The 17,568-nt window shown below is 47.9% G+C and overlaps 1 protein-coding gene across 3 annotated transcripts in view; it reads left to right on the forward strand.

The window, feature by feature from the left end:
• Positions 1-17,072, forward strand: part of dnajc13 (DnaJ heat shock protein family (Hsp40) member C13) — a 43,297-nt gene extending 26,225 nt beyond the window's left edge. For 2 of the 3 annotated variants that reach the window (XM_077012600.1, XM_077012601.1), the window contains 28 exons: positions 107-309; positions 558-642; positions 870-1,024; positions 1,248-1,293; positions 1,979-2,133; positions 2,357-2,558; positions 2,919-3,034; positions 3,189-3,267; positions 3,533-3,668; positions 3,973-4,157; positions 4,955-5,029; positions 5,209-5,328; positions 5,899-6,294; positions 6,474-6,587; positions 6,695-6,811; positions 7,135-7,312; positions 9,273-9,364; positions 9,722-9,821; positions 9,982-10,056; positions 10,160-10,272; positions 10,386-10,555; positions 12,902-12,944; positions 13,147-13,320; positions 13,494-13,673; positions 13,953-14,093; positions 14,171-14,314; positions 14,403-14,502; positions 15,821-17,072. In XM_077012600.1, the coding sequence (XP_076868715.1) occupies positions 107-309; positions 558-642; positions 870-1,024; positions 1,248-1,293; positions 1,979-2,133; positions 2,357-2,558; positions 2,919-3,034; positions 3,189-3,267; positions 3,533-3,668; positions 3,973-4,157; positions 4,955-5,029; positions 5,209-5,328; positions 5,899-6,294; positions 6,474-6,587; positions 6,695-6,811; positions 7,135-7,312; positions 9,273-9,364; positions 9,722-9,821; positions 9,982-10,056; positions 10,160-10,272; positions 10,386-10,555; positions 12,902-12,944; positions 13,147-13,320; positions 13,494-13,673; positions 13,953-14,093; positions 14,171-14,314; positions 14,403-14,502; positions 15,821-15,918 (3,792 nt within the window). In that variant the 3' untranslated portion in view covers positions 15,919-17,072. Of the gene's footprint in view, positions 1-106; positions 310-557; positions 643-869; positions 1,025-1,247; positions 1,294-1,978; positions 2,134-2,356; positions 2,559-2,918; positions 3,035-3,188; positions 3,268-3,532; positions 3,669-3,972; positions 4,158-4,954; positions 5,030-5,208; positions 5,329-5,898; positions 6,295-6,473; positions 6,588-6,694; positions 6,812-7,134; positions 7,313-9,272; positions 9,365-9,721; positions 9,822-9,981; positions 10,057-10,159; positions 10,273-10,385; positions 10,556-12,901; positions 12,945-13,146; positions 13,321-13,493; positions 13,674-13,952; positions 14,094-14,170; positions 14,315-14,402; positions 14,503-15,072; positions 15,181-15,820 lie in introns of all 3 variants that reach the window. The other variant, XR_013132394.1, reaches the window with a different exon arrangement.
• Positions 17,073-17,568: the final 496 nt, after the last annotated feature.

Consider the following 17,568-nt stretch of genomic DNA (forward strand, 5'->3'; position numbering starts at 1 on the left):
GAACTGGCCATGAATTTAACCAGCGTTCAGCTAAACGAGTTCTGTTGCATAAAAACGAGGCCCAAGTGCCGTATTGACATGTGAACACCTCTGACCCCACTGACAGATGCAGGAGTTTTTCAACGCGGGCGTAGTAACAGGGAAGACGCGGTGCTGGGCCCAGGGCATGGACGGCTGGCGCCCCCTGCAGGCCATTCCACAGTTGAAGTGGTGCCTTCTGGCCACTGGTCAGGCAGTGATGAATGAGACGGACCTGGCCACACTCATCCTGAACATGGTCATCACCATGTGCTCCTATTTCCCCAGCAGGTAACCTCAGAAACATTTGATTGCCTTTCACACATTTCGTTTTCTGCAGGCAGGTGATTGTGATTTGTAAAACAAAAAAACTTTTTCTGTTTGTAGTTTATGGGGGGGGGGGGGGGGGGGGTTAATGGGTTAAGACTCAGGTCACAATCAGGTTGGCTTTGTTCAGAGAAATGTAGCTACTCGAACATCCAGATTTGTGCTCTCAGACAGACTAAAGGTCTTCTGTGTGGGTGTGTGTGTATGATCAGGGACCAGGACAATGCGATCATCAGACCTTTACCAAAAGTGAAGAGGCTGATCAGCGACAACACTTGCCTACCGCACATTGTTCAGGTACACATCTTATGACCTATTATACTTATTATTGTCTGAAATAGTTTGGCCTGAATTATAGTTGTGGATCATTGCAACTTGTTGACAGGTTTATAGAGAGAGCCAACAGACCAACTCCCAGCTGTGGAGCTTCAACAGTTCCTCATGATTTAAAAAATTTGTGAAGGCCTTGCCTCACGCTCAGATGTTTTTTGAACCTACCTGACCTTCCTGACTGTTGTGCGCAGCTGCTCCTGACCTTTGACCCCATCCTGGTAGAGAAGGTGGCCAATCTGCTATACCTGGTGATGCAGGATAACCCCAACCTGCAGCGACTCTACCTCACCGGAGTCTTCTTCTTCATCATGATGTACACGGGGTCCAACGTGCTCCCCGTGGCACGGTAACACACTCGGCGTGTACACACACTCACGGCCTCTGCACTAAAGAAATGTACAATGATATGTAGTCTAGACTGTCGGATGACTAAAGCAATGCCTATTGTCAGATCATTAAATTTGGCTTGTTTAAATGATCATTCTGTGTAAATGATCTATACATTCTTACTGTATTTGCACACATGAATAATTTCTCTTTATAAAGTCTTTTTAATCTTCTCCCACCAGCTTCCTAAAATACACGCACCTCAAGCAGGCCTTCAAATCAGAAGAGGTAAGGCACCTGTGTGGTAACAGTCCCTTTCATTAGAGCTGGCTTCAGGAGGCTGACTAAACACAGGAATCTAATCTAGTGTTCTGTTACCCCAGGAACCTAAACAAGTGTTTTGGGACCCCAGGAACCTAAACTAGTGTTTTGGGACCCCAGGAACCTAAACAAGTGTTTTGGGACCCCAGGAACCTAAACTAGTGTTCTGTTACCCCAGGAACCTAAACTAGTGTTTTGGGACCCCAGGAACCTAAACTAGTGTTCTGTTACCCCAGGAACCTAAACTAGTGTTTTGGGATCCCAGGAACCTAAACTAGTGTTTTGGGACCCCAGGAACCTAAACTAGTGTTCTGTTACCCTAGGAACCTAAACTAGTGTTCTGTTACCCCAGGAACCTAAACTAGTGTTCTGGGACCCCAGGAACCTAAACTAGTGTTCTGTTACCCCAGGAACCTAAACTAGTGTTCTGTTACCCCAGGCCAGCCTGTGTTTAGGTCTGTGTCTGGTTTCAGTATCATATAGAAGGCTGAGGGGGCAACAAGTTTCAGACTGGAAACCTTTGGCTTCTTTACCAACTTCTGCACGTCTCCACTTCAGACAAATATATACCATCCTTAAATGAATAGAACGTCTAGTGGAGGCTTCAGGACACAAGGTTAACCTCTGACCTGTGTAAATGTGTGTTGGGCAGGCCAAAGGTCAGGACATTGTGCAGAGAAGTGTGTTGGGGCCGGTGCTACCCGAGGCGATGGTGTGTTATCTGGAGAACTATGAGGCAGAACGCTTTTCAGAGATCTTCCTTGGAGAGTTTGACACTCCTGAGGCAATCTGGAGCAGCGAGATGAGGTCTGTCTGTCTGTCTGTCAGTCTGTCTGTAATTTCTGCTTCAAATCTACCTCAAATGTTCTGTAAACAGTATAAATTATGTGTGTTTTCATGGACTTAATGCAGTATTGGCATTTGAGGTGTTGGCCTTTTCTTTTGATTGAGACTGTGTGTGTGTGTGTGTGTGTGTGTGTGTGTGTGTGTGTGTGTGTGTGTGTGTGTGTGTGTGTGTGTGCGCGCGCAGGCGTCTCATGATAGAGAAGATAGCTGCTCACCTGGCCGACTTCACTCCTCGCCTACAGAGCAACACCCGGGCGCTCTACCAGTACTGCCCCATCCCTGTGGTCAGCTTCCCCCAGCTGGACAGTGAGCTCTTCTGTAACATCTACTACCTCCGTCACCTCTGTGACTCCAACCGATTCCCTGACTGGCCTATTCGGGATCCTGTAAGCACACACACATACGCACACACACACACATACGCACACACACATACGCACACACACATACGCACACACACATACGCACACACACATACGCACACACACATACGCACACACACATACGCACACACACATACGCACACACACATACCCACACACACATACCCACACACACACATACATACACACACACACACGCACACAAGTCTACCTTACACACCTCATAGTGTTTCCAAAACCTGCTGTTTGTACAGTGGTGTGTAAACCTGATTCCTTTGTGTGCATCTCAGCACGTTCTCCGGTTCAGATGGCTTTGCACGTTGACCAGATGGGCTTTCTCGCTCTCTCTGCTGCCCTCTGCAGGTGAAACTGTTGAAGGACACTCTAGAGGCCTGGAAGCGGGAGGTGGAGAAAAAACCCCCCTCCATGTCCGTCGATGACGCCTACGAGGTGTTGAACCTCCCCATCGGACAGGGCCAGTGAGTCCTCTCCTCTCCTACGTCTTCTCCTATATTTCTCGTCATTTTGCATGCTTGTTTTTTAGCATAGCATCAAAGATAATGTTGGCTTTAAAAATAGCATTCCCATTAAAGTGAGTGTGTTTGTGTCTGTCTGTCTGTGTATTATTGACAGGCACGAGGAGAGTAAAATTAGAAAAGCATATTTCAGGCTGGCTCAGAAATACCATCCAGACAAAAACCCTGAGGGCAGGGTAGGTCCTAAAATAGTGCACGTGTCTCCTGATGTTGGTAAAACGATCCGCAAGCCATTCAGACAGTAGCGTCTCTGGCATACTTCACTTCTTAAGCTCAGTATCATCTGTCTTGTAAAGCACACGGATTTATTTTGAGAAATCCTACATTAAGTAATATTATAATTATTATAATTTGTAGTTCTGGTATTAGGAGTTGTATTAACATTCCATACGTAGCTGTTCTGTGTCTTTTGTGAGGGTAACTGTGCGTGTCTGTGTGCAGGACATGTTTGAAAAGGTAAACAAGGCGTACGAGTTCCTGTGTACTAAATCTGCACGGATCGTGGACGGGCCGGACCCCGAGAACATCATCCTCATTCTCAAAGCTCAGAGCATCCTCTTCAACCGACACCGCCAGGGTCAGTGTGCCTGCAACCTCTCCACCCTGACCCCGCCCCCTGACTTCCTGGTTTTTGTGCGAGTGATGTGGAATTGACGGATCTTGCTGATCAGGGTTTCTCCTCATGCTCCTCTTGAGGTTCTCCTCATGCTCCTCTTGAGGTTCTCCTCATGCTCCTCTTGAGGTTCTCCTCATGCTCCTCTTGAGGTTCTCCTCATGCTCCTCTGGGGTTCTCCTCATGCTCCTCTGGGGTTCTCCTCCTGTTCCTCTGAGGTTCTCATCCTGTTCCTCTGAGGTTCTCCTCTGCCCGTCTCTCTCCCCAGAGCTCGAGCCTTACAAGTATGCCGGCTACCCCATGCTGATCAAGACCATCACCATGGAGACGGGCGATGAGCAGCTCTTCTCCAAGACGTCGCCCCTGCTGCCGGCGGCGACCGAGCTGGCCTTCCACACAGTCAACTGCTCGGCGCTGAACGCGGAGGAACTGCGTCGGGAGAACGGTATCGAGGTCAGCGCCCGCCCTCCGCCCGCCCCTGCCCGTCCCCCGCCCGCAGCAGGGACACGGTTCCTCTGAGACGTCCCAAGGCTAGCCCTGCTGTCCCCCTGGACTTCGTCCCGTCTCTCTGTGGTCCCGTCCCTCTTACCCTCTAGACCAGGAGTGGCCAACCTGCGGCTCTTTGTCTGGTTTCATGCGGCTCCCCAGCCGGTCCGCTCTCACCTGCACTAACGGTCTGTGCTGTGGCCCGATTACCTCATCAGCTCTGAGGGCGACACACTGCTACATCTTCGTGCTGCGCGGTTTGTTTACAAGCCTAGCGAGCCGCTAATACTTTTAAAAGCGACGTAGTGGAAAACACGCATTTGACTGTCTTGACACGCTCACAAGAGTTACTAATTCGCTAACTACTAACTACTGGCGATCGATCGATCGCGATATAATACTTATATTTGTCCATTACACCCCCCTCCCCCGTCAACAATCTACACTCGGCACCCCCCGTCAACAATTTACACTCGCCCCTCCCCGGTCAACAATCTACACTTGGCATCCCCCCTCCCACAATTTACATGCCCATGTATGATGGGGCTCTTTGCCATAACACAGTAAAAAAAAGTGGCTCTTGGTCTCTGATGGGTTGGCTACCCCTGCTCTAGACCTCTCCCCACTCATATCCTTTGTAGTCTCTGCCCACTGTAGCCTTCGCAACGCTTGTCTCCAGACCACAGAGCTGTTGGTTTAAGCAGCGTCGCTGGGCGTGTGAGATCTCTGCTGACCTGCTGTGCTGCCTCTGCTGTTCCCTGCAGGTCCTGCTGGAGGCGCTGTCGCGCTGCGTGGCCGTCCTCACCTCCTCTAGTAAGTCGGAGGATATGGCAGTGCAGGTACGGACCGCTGCTGTTGGAGAACAATGACACCGTTGCACATTTGTTTGTGTCCTGTGTGCTGTACCGAGACACTGAGCAAGATAAATAACGTTACTATTTTGGTCTCACATAGTAGCTATAGAAAGCATTGACATATAAGTGTGTGTGTGTGTGTGTGTGTGTGTGTGTGTGGGCAGGTGTGCAGGCACATCTGTAGGTGCTACAGTGTAGCTGCTCAGTTTGAAGAGTGCAGAGAGAAAATTATCGAGCTTCCGAACATCATTCGAGACCTCTGTCACATCCTCTACTACGGGAAGGTGAGACCCTTCACCCTCTCTCTCATGTTCAGTGTGTGTGTGTCTGCATGTGTGTGCACCCTTGTATGAGTGTGTATCTGTTCTTCCTCTCTCCCCTCACGTACAAATTTACACCCAAACGGTGATAGAATAACAGCATGTTAATTAATGCCATGTCCAATCCAAATTAGGAAGTAATCACACTACTGCAAAGTATCATCTCTCTATCATCATCTCTTTATCTGTTACAAGGGCAATATATTTAACACACTTTCCCTCCCAGGCACACACTTGTATGCTCTCTCTCTTTGTCTGTCTGTCTCTCTCTGTCTCTCTCTCTCTCTGTCTCTCTCTCTCTCTTTCTCTCTGTCTCTCTCTCTCATTCAAATGGCTTCATTGCCATGAATTGTAAATAACAACTGTTTCCAAAGCAATAATAGAAAAATAAAAAAACATAAATTCTTGTAGTGATGTAGCCAAATCAAAATGAAAGACAATACATATATAATACAGTTAAAATTAATAAACGTGTACAGTAATGTGAATCATGTATTTACAGAGGGTGTGACAGTCGTCTCTCTCTCTCTCTAGGCCCTCCCGCGCCTGTCGTCCGTGGCCGTGCAGTGCGTCAGCTCCTTTGCGGTGGACTTCTTCCTGCAGACGCACCTGTACCACGCCGGGGCCCTGTGGCACCTGCTGGTCAACCTCTTCAGCTACGACTACACGCTGGAGGAGAGCGGCGTGCAGGCCAGCCAGGACACCAACCAGCAGCAGGTGGCCAACACCCTGGCCCGCCTCAGCCTGGTGGCCCTGGGCCGGCTGGGGGGCTACGGCCCGCCCGCCGGCCCCGACGAGGGCGCCGCCCCCGAGGAGAACGGGCTCGACACCACGGGCGCTCCGCCGGAGAACCCCACCGTCCGCAAGAGCCTGGCGGCCATGCTCACGCCGTACGTCGCACGCAAACTGGGCACCGGCTTGCCGGCTGAGGTGAGGAGGAGGAGGAGGAAGAGGAGGAGGAGGAGCTACATTTGTAGCAGCAGTGCGGGCGCTGAATATGCATTGTTAATTTTGTTTCATTAAGCCGATGCGTCACTTAGTGAGTACCGCTACGTTGTGTGTGTTTGTGTGTGTGTGTGTGTGTGTGTGTGTGTGTGTGTGTTCTGCAGGTGCTGAAGCTGTTGAACAGCAACTCGGAGAACCCGTACCTGATCTGGAACAACGGCACCAGAGCGGAGCTGCTGGAGTTTCTGGAGGAGCAGCAGGAGAACAACATCAAGAGGGTGAGGACGTGGAGGCGTAGCGCCCCCCGCAGGAGCGGCAGGAACACCACACCGCCTCCCCCACCTCCCTCACCCCTCCCTCTCCTGTGTGTGTGCTGTCTGCGCAGGGCGAGTGTGACCAAAGCTTCGGTGCTGAGTTTGTGTTCAGTGATCACGGGAAGGAGCTCATCGTGGGGGAGATCTTCGTACGCGTCTACAACGAACAGCCTGCCTTTCCTCTAGAGGTGCACCATCCACACTCTTACACGGCTGTCACACACGCAGATTATTAATCTATCATTTAGATTTATGTAGTGCCTCTGATGTGCCTAAGGTCGCTTTAAAAAACCCCTAAATATTTAATAATTGCATGTATTATTAGATCAAATGTTTCTATTAACTTTCATGCAGTTCTCTAATGTTTTTTTCCTGTGTTGTCATTTCCCGTCCTTCCACCCTAAACCCATCGGTGCCCGTGTCTGTCCCCGTGCCCGTGTCTGTCCCTGTGCCCGTCCCCGTGTCTGTCCCCGTCCCCGTGTCTGTGCCCGTGTCTGTGCCCGTGCTGTAGCACCCGAAGGAGTTTGCCGCCAGCCTCCTGGACTATGTGGGCTCCCAGGCCCAGTACCTGCACACCCTGCTGGCCATGAGTCAGACCAATAAAGTGGAGTCCCAGCAGCACGCACAGAGACTGCGCTGGGCAGAGATGGCACTGGAAGCCCTCCGCAACGTCATCAGGAACAACCCAGGTTACCAGCGCGCACACACACACACACACACCAGGGTACCCGCGGGTCCTTAAAAAGTCTTTAAATGTCTTAAATTTAGTTTTCCATATTCAAGGCCTAAAAATGTCTTAAAATGTCTGGAATTTTATGAGGGGAGGCATTAAATTATTATAAGTGTGTGTTGTTCAGTTGTTCTGTTTTATTTTACCGACGATATGTATATTATCATTTTCGCAACGGCCGTATACTCCGCATGGTAGATCGCGCGATGTGAACTTTGCCGAATCTAGCGCTAGGACCATGCAGAAAATAACCGCTCCAGGGTCCTAGTGCTAGATTTCTAGCGCTGGAGTATATGGCCTCAACAACGTCAACAATTCTCGTCCCCCCCCCCCCCCCCCCCCGTCAACGATGTGGAACACACCTGCATCCCCAGTAACAGTATTATTTTTTCTTGTGAGAGGTATTAAAAAGGTCTTAAAAGTCATTGAATTTGAGATTTTAAAATGTGCAGATACCCTGCACACACACACACACACACTTTATTCATTAGTTATGTATCCCATATAAGAGATGTGTACCTGAACGAGGCTGACCCCTTTAGCACGGCCTTGTGTTTGAGGTTACGGCATGGGTTAAAGTTCTCCGTCACTACGACGGATTTCCGTCATTTGATTTTTTTTGTGGGGAAAATTCCGTCAATTCATAATAAACCACACACGCGCGTGCTATCTGTTTTGTGGCCAAAATATGATTCTCTCACTGGCGCTCATCAGCACTGAATGTATACATATGTATATAATCGAGGGTCCGCGCGCTGAAAATGACGTAATCGCGGTGGCTCCCAATGACTGTATATATACGGTCTCTGGTGGCTCCTCCCGTGCACGAGAGCCGCGCGCTGGCGATTCGCGAGGTCGTGCACCTCTCGAATTTTGTAACTTCGCGCGCCGCGCTTCAGATTAATGAACTAATCATTAAATATTCATTTGTTCATTCATTTTGAATATTATAATGTCATGTCCATACTATAAAGTAACTACATTTCAATTTTTATTTGAATTTGTAGTGAAATATAGAAGTTATGGTTATTTATACTGAAGAATCTCTCCACCGATCACAGACTTTTCTTCATTTAGCTTTAATACAGTCGGAGAAAATAGGCGCATTTCTTCCATTTAAAATGTCAACTTTTTTATTTCTAAACCAAATTAACATGGATGGTGTTGTTCTGTTTGTATTTAAAAGCTCTATCCAGTGGTGTGATTTAATTTGCCATTTTTGGATTTTTTTTTTGTAACATACCTACTTAAAGCAGGTAATCTTACGGCTTATGTTTTTACGATAGTGAATCTAATAAAAACTAGAGAGCTTCATACCTTTTAAAACTCACCAGGATTCACTAAATTTGACTTGATCTTTAAATAATTTTCTGGAAGAGCACCCCAGATAACTCCATTATATAAACATTTATGTACATTTATTGCTCAGGTGTTGCATTTTGTTGCTTCATAGATTGTCTCTTCTGTCCTTACACAGGCTGTTTAGATAAATATACTTTATAAATGTGTTTATTGAGTAGAATTCGGCAAAAGAGGCCTTGTCCCAACTACACCACATTCAGTAATTTACATTTACATTTATGGCACTTGGCAGACGCCCTTATCCAGAGCGACTTACATTTTTATCTCATTTTAATACAAGTGAGCAATTGAGGGTTAAGGGCCTTGCTCAGGGGCAACTCAGTCATGGCCTCAGGTCTGGGAATTGAACCCACGACCCTCCAGTCACAAGACCAGTTCCCTAAACGCCAGGCCATGATAATTACTGGCATTGTCTTTTGCCAGGAAAAATATTCAGTCAAATGAAAATTTCTTGCTTTAACCCATGGGTTACGGTTGACACAGGTGTGTGTGTGTGTGTGTGTGTGTGTGTGTGTGTGTGTGTGTGTGTGTGTGTGTGTGTGTGTGTGTGTGTGTAGGCTCAGAAGCAGAGTGTATAGGCCACTTCAAGCTGCTCTTCTCCCTGCTCAGAGTGCATGGTGCCGGCAAGGTCCAGCAGCTGGCCCTGGAGGTGCGTTCATCACCACTCACACACTCTCACTCACTCACACAAACACACGGTCATCAGAGATTCATACACCTCTGTGGACCTTCATACAAAGATTGTCCATATACCATGAGCCGCTACTAGTCTGCACTGGTGCCATATCTATACTTGGTCTTGGTCCTGATCTCAGGGAGCAAATGCAGTGTAATCTAACAAACATGACTGTGCAAGACTGTCATCTTGCTCTTGAAAGACCCACATAAGATCTGGTGTGTGGGATTTAGACTTTAATTAAACTCTAGATCTGTTGTAGGCCAACATGTATAATGACACACCAAACACGTAAGACCCGAACACTCCTGCACTGTGTTTGGCTTCCAGGTTGTGAACACGGTCACGTCGAACCAAGACTGCGTCAGTAACATCGCAGAGTCTCTGGTGCTGGCCAACCTGCTGGTCCTGCTGCACTCCTTACCTTCCAGTAAGCCCCACCCCTTCCAACACCTGGCCACACCCACTCCAAGGGGCTGACCTAGCTCTGTCTTATTTCCAAATGCGTGTGCTTTCAACAGTTTCCGGGGCATCCCTGGTGGTTTTTTTTGCTATTGTAACCAAGTCCCTTTCTGAAACACATCACACAGGCAGGCAGCTTGTTCTGGAGACTCTCCACGCTTTGACCTCCAACACCAAAATCGTGAAAGAGGCCATGGCCAAAGGTGAGCTCGGCCGCCCGAGTGTTGCACCCCGAACCCCCATGAACCCACTTTTGTGCGGGGCCACACCCCGATGCTCAAGCCTCCGCTCCCTCTCCCTCCACAGGTGCGCTCATCTACCTGCTGGACCTCTTCTGTAACTCCACCCACCCGCAGGTGCGCACCCAGACTGCCGAGCTCTTCTCCAAGATGACCTCGGACAAGCTGGTCGGCCCCAAGGTGAGAGGTCACGGGAGCAGGCATGACCCGTCCTGGACAGGAAGTGTCTGTGCTATTGTTTCTTTCTCCTCCTCATTTCCTGTTTTGCTCTTGTGGACTGGCGTGGTGCACAGGTGCGCCTCACGCTGGTGCGTTTCCTGCCCGGCGTGTTCATGGACGCCATGCGAGACAACGCTGAGGCCGCCGTGCACATATTCGAGGGGACGCACGAAAACCCCGAGCTGATCTGGAACGACGCCTCACGAGAGACGGTCTCCACTACCGTCAGAGAGATGATGCTTGAGTGAGGCACACCTACTACACACACCTACTACACCTGCACTACACCTCTATAACTACACTACACCACCACTACACCTCTATAACTACACTACACCTGCACTACACCTCTATGACTACACTACACCACCACTACACCTCCATAACTACACTACACCTCCATAACTACACTACACCTGCACTACACCTCCATAACTACACTACACCTGCACTACACCTCTATAACTACACTACACCTGCACTACACCTCTATAACTACACTACACCACCACTACACCTCTATAACTACACTACACCTGCACTACACCTCTATGACTACACTACACCACCACTACACCTCCATAACTACACTACACCTCCATAACTACACTACACCTGCACTACACCTCCATAACTACACTACACCTGCACTACACCTCTATAACTACACTACACCTGCACTACACCTCTATAACTACACTACACCTGCACTACACCTCTATAACTACACTACACCACCACTACACCTCTATAACTACACTACACCTGCACTACACCTCCATAACTACACTACACCTCCATAACTACACTACACCTGCACTACACCTCTATAACTACACTACACCACCACTACACCTCCATAACTACACTACACCTCCATAACTACACTACACCACCACTACACCTCTATAACTACACTACACCACCACTACACCTCCATAACTACACTACACCTGCACTACACCTCTATAACTACACTACACCACCACTACACCTCTATAACTACACTACACCACCACTACACCTCCATAACTACACTACACCTCCATAACTACACTACACCTGCACTACACCTCCATAACTACACTACACCTGCACTACACCTCCATAACTACACTACACCACCACTACACCTCCATAACTACACTACACCACCACTACACCTCCATAACTACACTACACCTGCACTACACCTCTATGACTACACTACACCTGCACTACACCTCTATGACTACACTACACCTGCACTACACCTCTATGACTACACTACACCTGCACTACACCTCTATGACTACACTACACCTGCACTACACCTCCATAACTACACTACACCTCTATAACTACACTACACCTCTATAACTACACTTCTATAACTACACTACACCACCACTACACCTCTATAACTACACTACACCACCATAACTACACTACACCTGCACTACACCTCCATAACTACACTACACCACCACTACACCTCCATAACTACACTACACCTCCATAACTACACTACACCTGCACTACACCTCCATAACTACACTACACCACCACTACACCTCCATAACTACACTACACCTCCATAACTACACTACACCTGCACTACACCTCCATAACTACACTACACCACCACTACACCTCTATAACTACACTACACCACCACTACACCTCCATAACTACACTACACCTCCATAACTACACTACACCTGCACTACACCTCCATAACTACACTACACCTGCACTACACCTCCATAACTACACTACACCACCACTACACCTCCATAACTACACTACACCTCCATAACTACACTACACCTGCACTACACCTCTATAACTACACTACACCACCACTACACCTCTATAACTACACTACACCACCACTACACCTCCATAACTACACTACACCTCCATAACTACACTACACCTGCACTACACCTCCATAACTACACTACACCACCACTACACCTCCATAACTACACTACACCTCCATAACTACACTACACCTGCACTACACCTCCATAACTACACTACACCTGCACTACACCTCCATAACTACACTACACCTGCACTACACCTCCATAACTACACTACACCACCACTACACCTCCATAACTACACTACACCTCCATAACTACACTACACCTGCACTACACCTCCATAACTACACTACACCTGCACTACACCTCCATAACTACACTACACCTCTATAACTACACTACACCTACACTACACCTCCATAACTACACTACACCACCACTACACCTCCATAACTACACTACACCACCATAACTACACTACACCTGCACTACACCTCCATAACTACACTACACCTCCATAACTACACTACACCTGCACTACACCTCCATAACTACACTACACCTGCACTACACCTCCATAACTACACTACACCTGCACTACACCTCCATAACTACACTACACCACCACTACACCTCCATAACTACACTACACCTGCACTACACCTTAAGGTAGTCTGTGGGCTTGAAGGAGGAGGTTGATCCAGAAGAGTGAGTGTGAATGCTGTGAAGGTTCAGGCTGTCCGTGCCTCTGACTGCCATTTTTGCTCTCTTTCCTTCAGCCATTTCAGGCAGCAGAAGGATAATCCTGATGTGAACTGGAAGGTGAGTATTTGGGTACAGAAACTAAATATGTGTATGTGCCAGTGTGGTTAAACATTTTCTTAGCTGATGTGTATTTGTGTGTATATCAGTCTGTAAATCCGTTCGGTGTGCATGTGTGCGTGGTGTGTGTGTGTTTGTGTGTGTGTGTGTGTGTGTGTGTGTGTGTGTGTGTGTGTGTGTGTGTGTGTGTGTGTGTGTGTAGGTTCCGGACGACTTCACGGTAGCGTATGCTGCAGGCCAGGGTGAGTTGGAGGTGGGCGGTGTGTTCCTGCGTATCTACATCGCTCAGCCCGGCTGGGTGTTGCGCAAACCCCGCGAGTTCCTCGTCTCTCTGCTGGAGACTCTCACCCAGCTGCTGGAGAAAAACAACCCTAATGTGAGCCAACACACACCTCCAAACACACACACACACACCACTGCATGCACACACTCACTAACCAAACACATACGTATCACGTTGAATTCATTGTCGTACACTCGCCTCTCCTTCTGATTACCTGATTAATGTTCTCCTCTTCTGTCCTCTCCTCTCTGCTCCTCCCCTCCCAGGGGGAGGTGCTGGAGACGGTCACCACGGCGGCCGTGTGTTTGTTCAGCACTCAGACGCAGCTGGCCGATCAGGTCCCTCCTCTGGGTCACCTCCCCCGTGTCCTGGCCGCCCTCAACCACAAGAACAACGCCGTGCCCAAGAGCTCCATCAGACTCATCCACGTCCTCTCTGAGAATGAGGTGTGCACCCTCTGCCCCGTGGACACGCACACCAGGGAGCTTAATTGACCTTAAATATTACAGATGGCACCAATCTGAGGTCCAGTATTACAATCTGGGCAATATCGGCAAAAATGCTGGAGTGGATATTGGTGAAGACATTTTTAAGGAAACTGATCCGATACCATCACAAATCCAACCTAGGAATAACACGGCACATGTGAGAATTGCCCGCTCTGTCTCCGTTGAACTGTGTTTTCTTCTCGTGTGTGTGTGTGTGTGTGTGTGGCCACTGTGCAGCTGTGCGTGCGCTCCATGGCAGCGCTGGAGACCATCGGGCCACTGATGAGTGGGATGAAGGTCCGGGCTGATATGGCAGGACTGGCTTGTGAAGCTCTCAACCGCATGTTCCAGAAAGAGCAGACGGAGCTGGTCGCACAGGTACAACCCCACCTCACCTCACGCACACACAGCTCCAACTGGGCAGCTTTTGTTAGCGTGTGTGTGTGTGTGTGTAGGCTCTCAGAGTAGATCTTGTGCCATACTTGCTGAAGCTGTTGGAGGGAGTGGGACTGGAGACTCTAGACAACCCGTCAGCAACCAAAGCTCAAATCGTCAAAGCTCTCAAATCCATGACTCGCAGCCTACAGTATGGAGAACAGGTGAAGAAGAACACACAGCTTCATGAACCTGCTACATACACACACGCATGCGCGGACATGAAAAGCTGACTGTGCTGTGGCATTTCAGGTGAACGAAATTCTGTCTCGTTCCTCTGTGTGGAGTGCCTTCAAAGATCAGAAACACGATCTCTTCATCTCAGATTCACAGACCGCAGGCTACCTGACAGGTGGGAATCTCTCATGTGCGCACACACACGTACACAACGTGCTACCTACCGTACGTGTTCTATCAAATGTCAAAGCAAAGCTTAATTCTCGGGACTCTCGTCTTCCCTGTAAGGGAGAGAAACACGAGTCCAGCTTGACTCTTGTGTTCACGATCGTGCTTGTGCAGGGACGTCACACTCACCACGCCGTCATACAGATGACCCAGATGAGATTAACTTTGCGTATTAGCATCAGAGTTAAAGTTACCCACCACATTCCCTGTACAGTGTATTTTAAGACACGCTTGCTTTCTCTCTCTCTCTCTCTCACACACACACACACACACACACACACACACACACACACACACCCTTTTCTTGCTTCACACACAGTCCCACACATTTGTTTCCCACTTTGGGCTTTTAACCCAGCGCAATCTCGCCTCGTTTTCCTCTCGCTGATGCCAACTACTTTTCTTGCTCTTGCGTACTCTCTCTCTCTCTTGCTACCCTCCCTCCTGCTCTCTCGCTCTCTCTCCCCCTCTCCCTCTCCTCCTTTCTTTCCCACCTTGTCTTCTCTACCTTCCTCAGGTGTGTCTACTCCTTCTCTCCTGGCTGCCAGCAGTCCGTTGCGGGGTGGCCTCTAGGGGGCGCCACCTAGGGACCTGCCCTAACCTCTTCTTTTTTACTTTGATGCAGGTAGACTTGCCTCCCATAATCCTCCTCCCTCCACCCTTTTTCCTCTTGTTTAAGCCTGGTTTCCATTCACCATTCAGTTTCCACCTCATCTCCTTCTCCTAGTTCCTTCCTTCTTGCTCTCTGACACGTTCTACTTCATTGTCATGTCTTATGTCCATAATGTACGTTAACTAGCACCCCATTCCTGACCCCCAGCAACCCTGCTCTAGATGTACTGCTACTATAATGAGAAGCCATAGTCATTTTTTTACTTCTTGTTTTATTCCATGTTTTTCTAATGTACATTTTCTTTGCTTGCCAAGGTAAGGGGTTAAATCTAAGCTTCATTTTTTTCCCCCCAGTCACTCATTTTAAGTACTGCTCAAAGATGTCAATAACGGTCTATTGTTATTATTATTATTATTTCAAATGTAATTGCATATTTTACAATTTTTGCTTATTGAAATGTACTTTGTCTAGTAATTAAGAGAGCACGTTGTTCAGTTTGGTCTTTGTGGAAAAGCTGAGATCTTTATTGGCGTTTAGCAGATTTAAACTGGACTTTTCATAAATATGGAAGACAAAGTGTGTGTGCTTTGCTTGCAGTACTTTACAAGAGTCATTACTGGGTGGATGCTTGTGTGAATGTGCCCCCGTGCAGGTCCGGGAGTAGCAGGCTATCTGACCGCAGGCACGGGCACTACGGTTATGCCCAGTGTCCCGCCGCCCGTAGACAACGACATCGGAGACCTGGGCTGAGAGATGACGGGACCTCGAGCAGGACGGACGAGCTCTGATGGCGAGAGCACTTCCCCATGAGCTGTGGCCTTCTCTTCTCCACCAGGAAGATGAAGGGGAACAAACAGAAAGATGGATGAAAAGAGAGACAGAGAGAGGAGGAGGAGGAAGACGTGCAGGGAGAGGAGGGGTGGGCACGACTGCCCCTTGTGAGCAATGCTCGAGATGTCTGCTGCCACACTCACAAAACGTCTGACGTATTCTCACACTCCCTTATTTTCCTTTTTGAATCAGCACTTCTTTCAGTGTTAAATTCATTTTCTTTGGTTTATTTCCAGGGATAGTAAAAAAAAATGTTTACTTTTGTATAAAAATCTGTTCTTGATTTATATTTTTTGTTTTACTGGGAGGAAGGGGCACTAGTAGCTTCAGAGATCCAGTTTCTCGTTTCTGCTACAATTCCTTGTCATGGCACTCTGTTGGCGTCCCCAAAGGAGACCTGCCAGAGCCATTTTATGGACACAGACGGAGACACTTCCTCGTCTCAAGGGGATCTCTGGCTGTCTCAGGTTGAGGAGTCCCCAGCTTCATCATGCTACAGCTTCCATGTCCTTCTCCGTCAGTCTTCTGTACCGTTACACAGACAGTGGTATAGAGGGCAGAAGGTAGTTGAGAAGTAAAAAAAATAATAATTAAAGACTGTGATGGAGTGTGGGTGGGTGGGTGAGTGAGTGAGTGTAACTGCCTGGGTGTGGGCGTGGATGTGTCTGTCTGCCCTCTACCCAGGGACATGTCTTTTTCAGTCCCTGTTGTCTTTGTGCCATGTCTCCTGCTCCAGATCTGCCTCTACTGTGTGACCGTATCAGTTCCCCGTCTCTGTCTCTCTCTCTGTCTCCGCCAACAGCCCTTTTTCTTACTTTATTTGTTCCCTCAGAATGCAAAAGGCACTAGACTATTTATACCTAGTCAAGGAATGATCCTCACTGAAAATGAGCTTCTGGTAAAGGACCCAAGAGAAATGATACCGATTACAAATGTATGTGAAAGACTAGTGCAATTGTGAAACTGTCTATATAATATGCCGTATATAAACTTTCTATATTGAATGTACATTTAAAAAATAAATCAGTCGCACTTGTACATAAAATTTTAAGAATAAAAGGGAATCCACAGTGTTTTCTCCATTTGTCTGAGCATTACTGGATGCACTTCGAGCGAATCAATCTTTTCACTTGTATTAAAAAAGATTACTGCAAGAAATATTTTGCGAGTGAAAAGGCAAACAGGGAGTGCACAAAATCTTACATCTTAATAAAAGTGATCTAGATTCTATATAGTTTTCATCGATCAGTTCTTATCTGCATTATTATGCCTTCCTACTTAGATTTCAAGTTCTTTCTTGTGGTTTATCTTTGAGAGAGCAGCACTGTATACACAGGAAAGGGACCTTGTGTGTGTACGTGTGCGCGCGCTGGAAGGTGGAGTATGCAGGTTTTACCCAAAACTGATCCTGGAGAGTTACATCTGTAGAAATCTGTCCCTGACCTTTACCAGGACTGATATAGACCAAACTTCATAAGTAGATAGAAACCAACTTTTGGGCTGAGAAAGTGTTAAGTGAATGAATGCAATCGGCATTTAATGTAATGTAAATATTGTCAGCCTTTCATA

Source organism: Brachyhypopomus gauderio, chromosome 7 (genome assembly GCF_052324685.1).
Source record: "Brachyhypopomus gauderio isolate BG-103 chromosome 7, BGAUD_0.2, whole genome shotgun sequence".
NCBI lineage: Eukaryota > Metazoa > Chordata > Actinopteri > Gymnotiformes > Hypopomidae > Brachyhypopomus > Brachyhypopomus gauderio.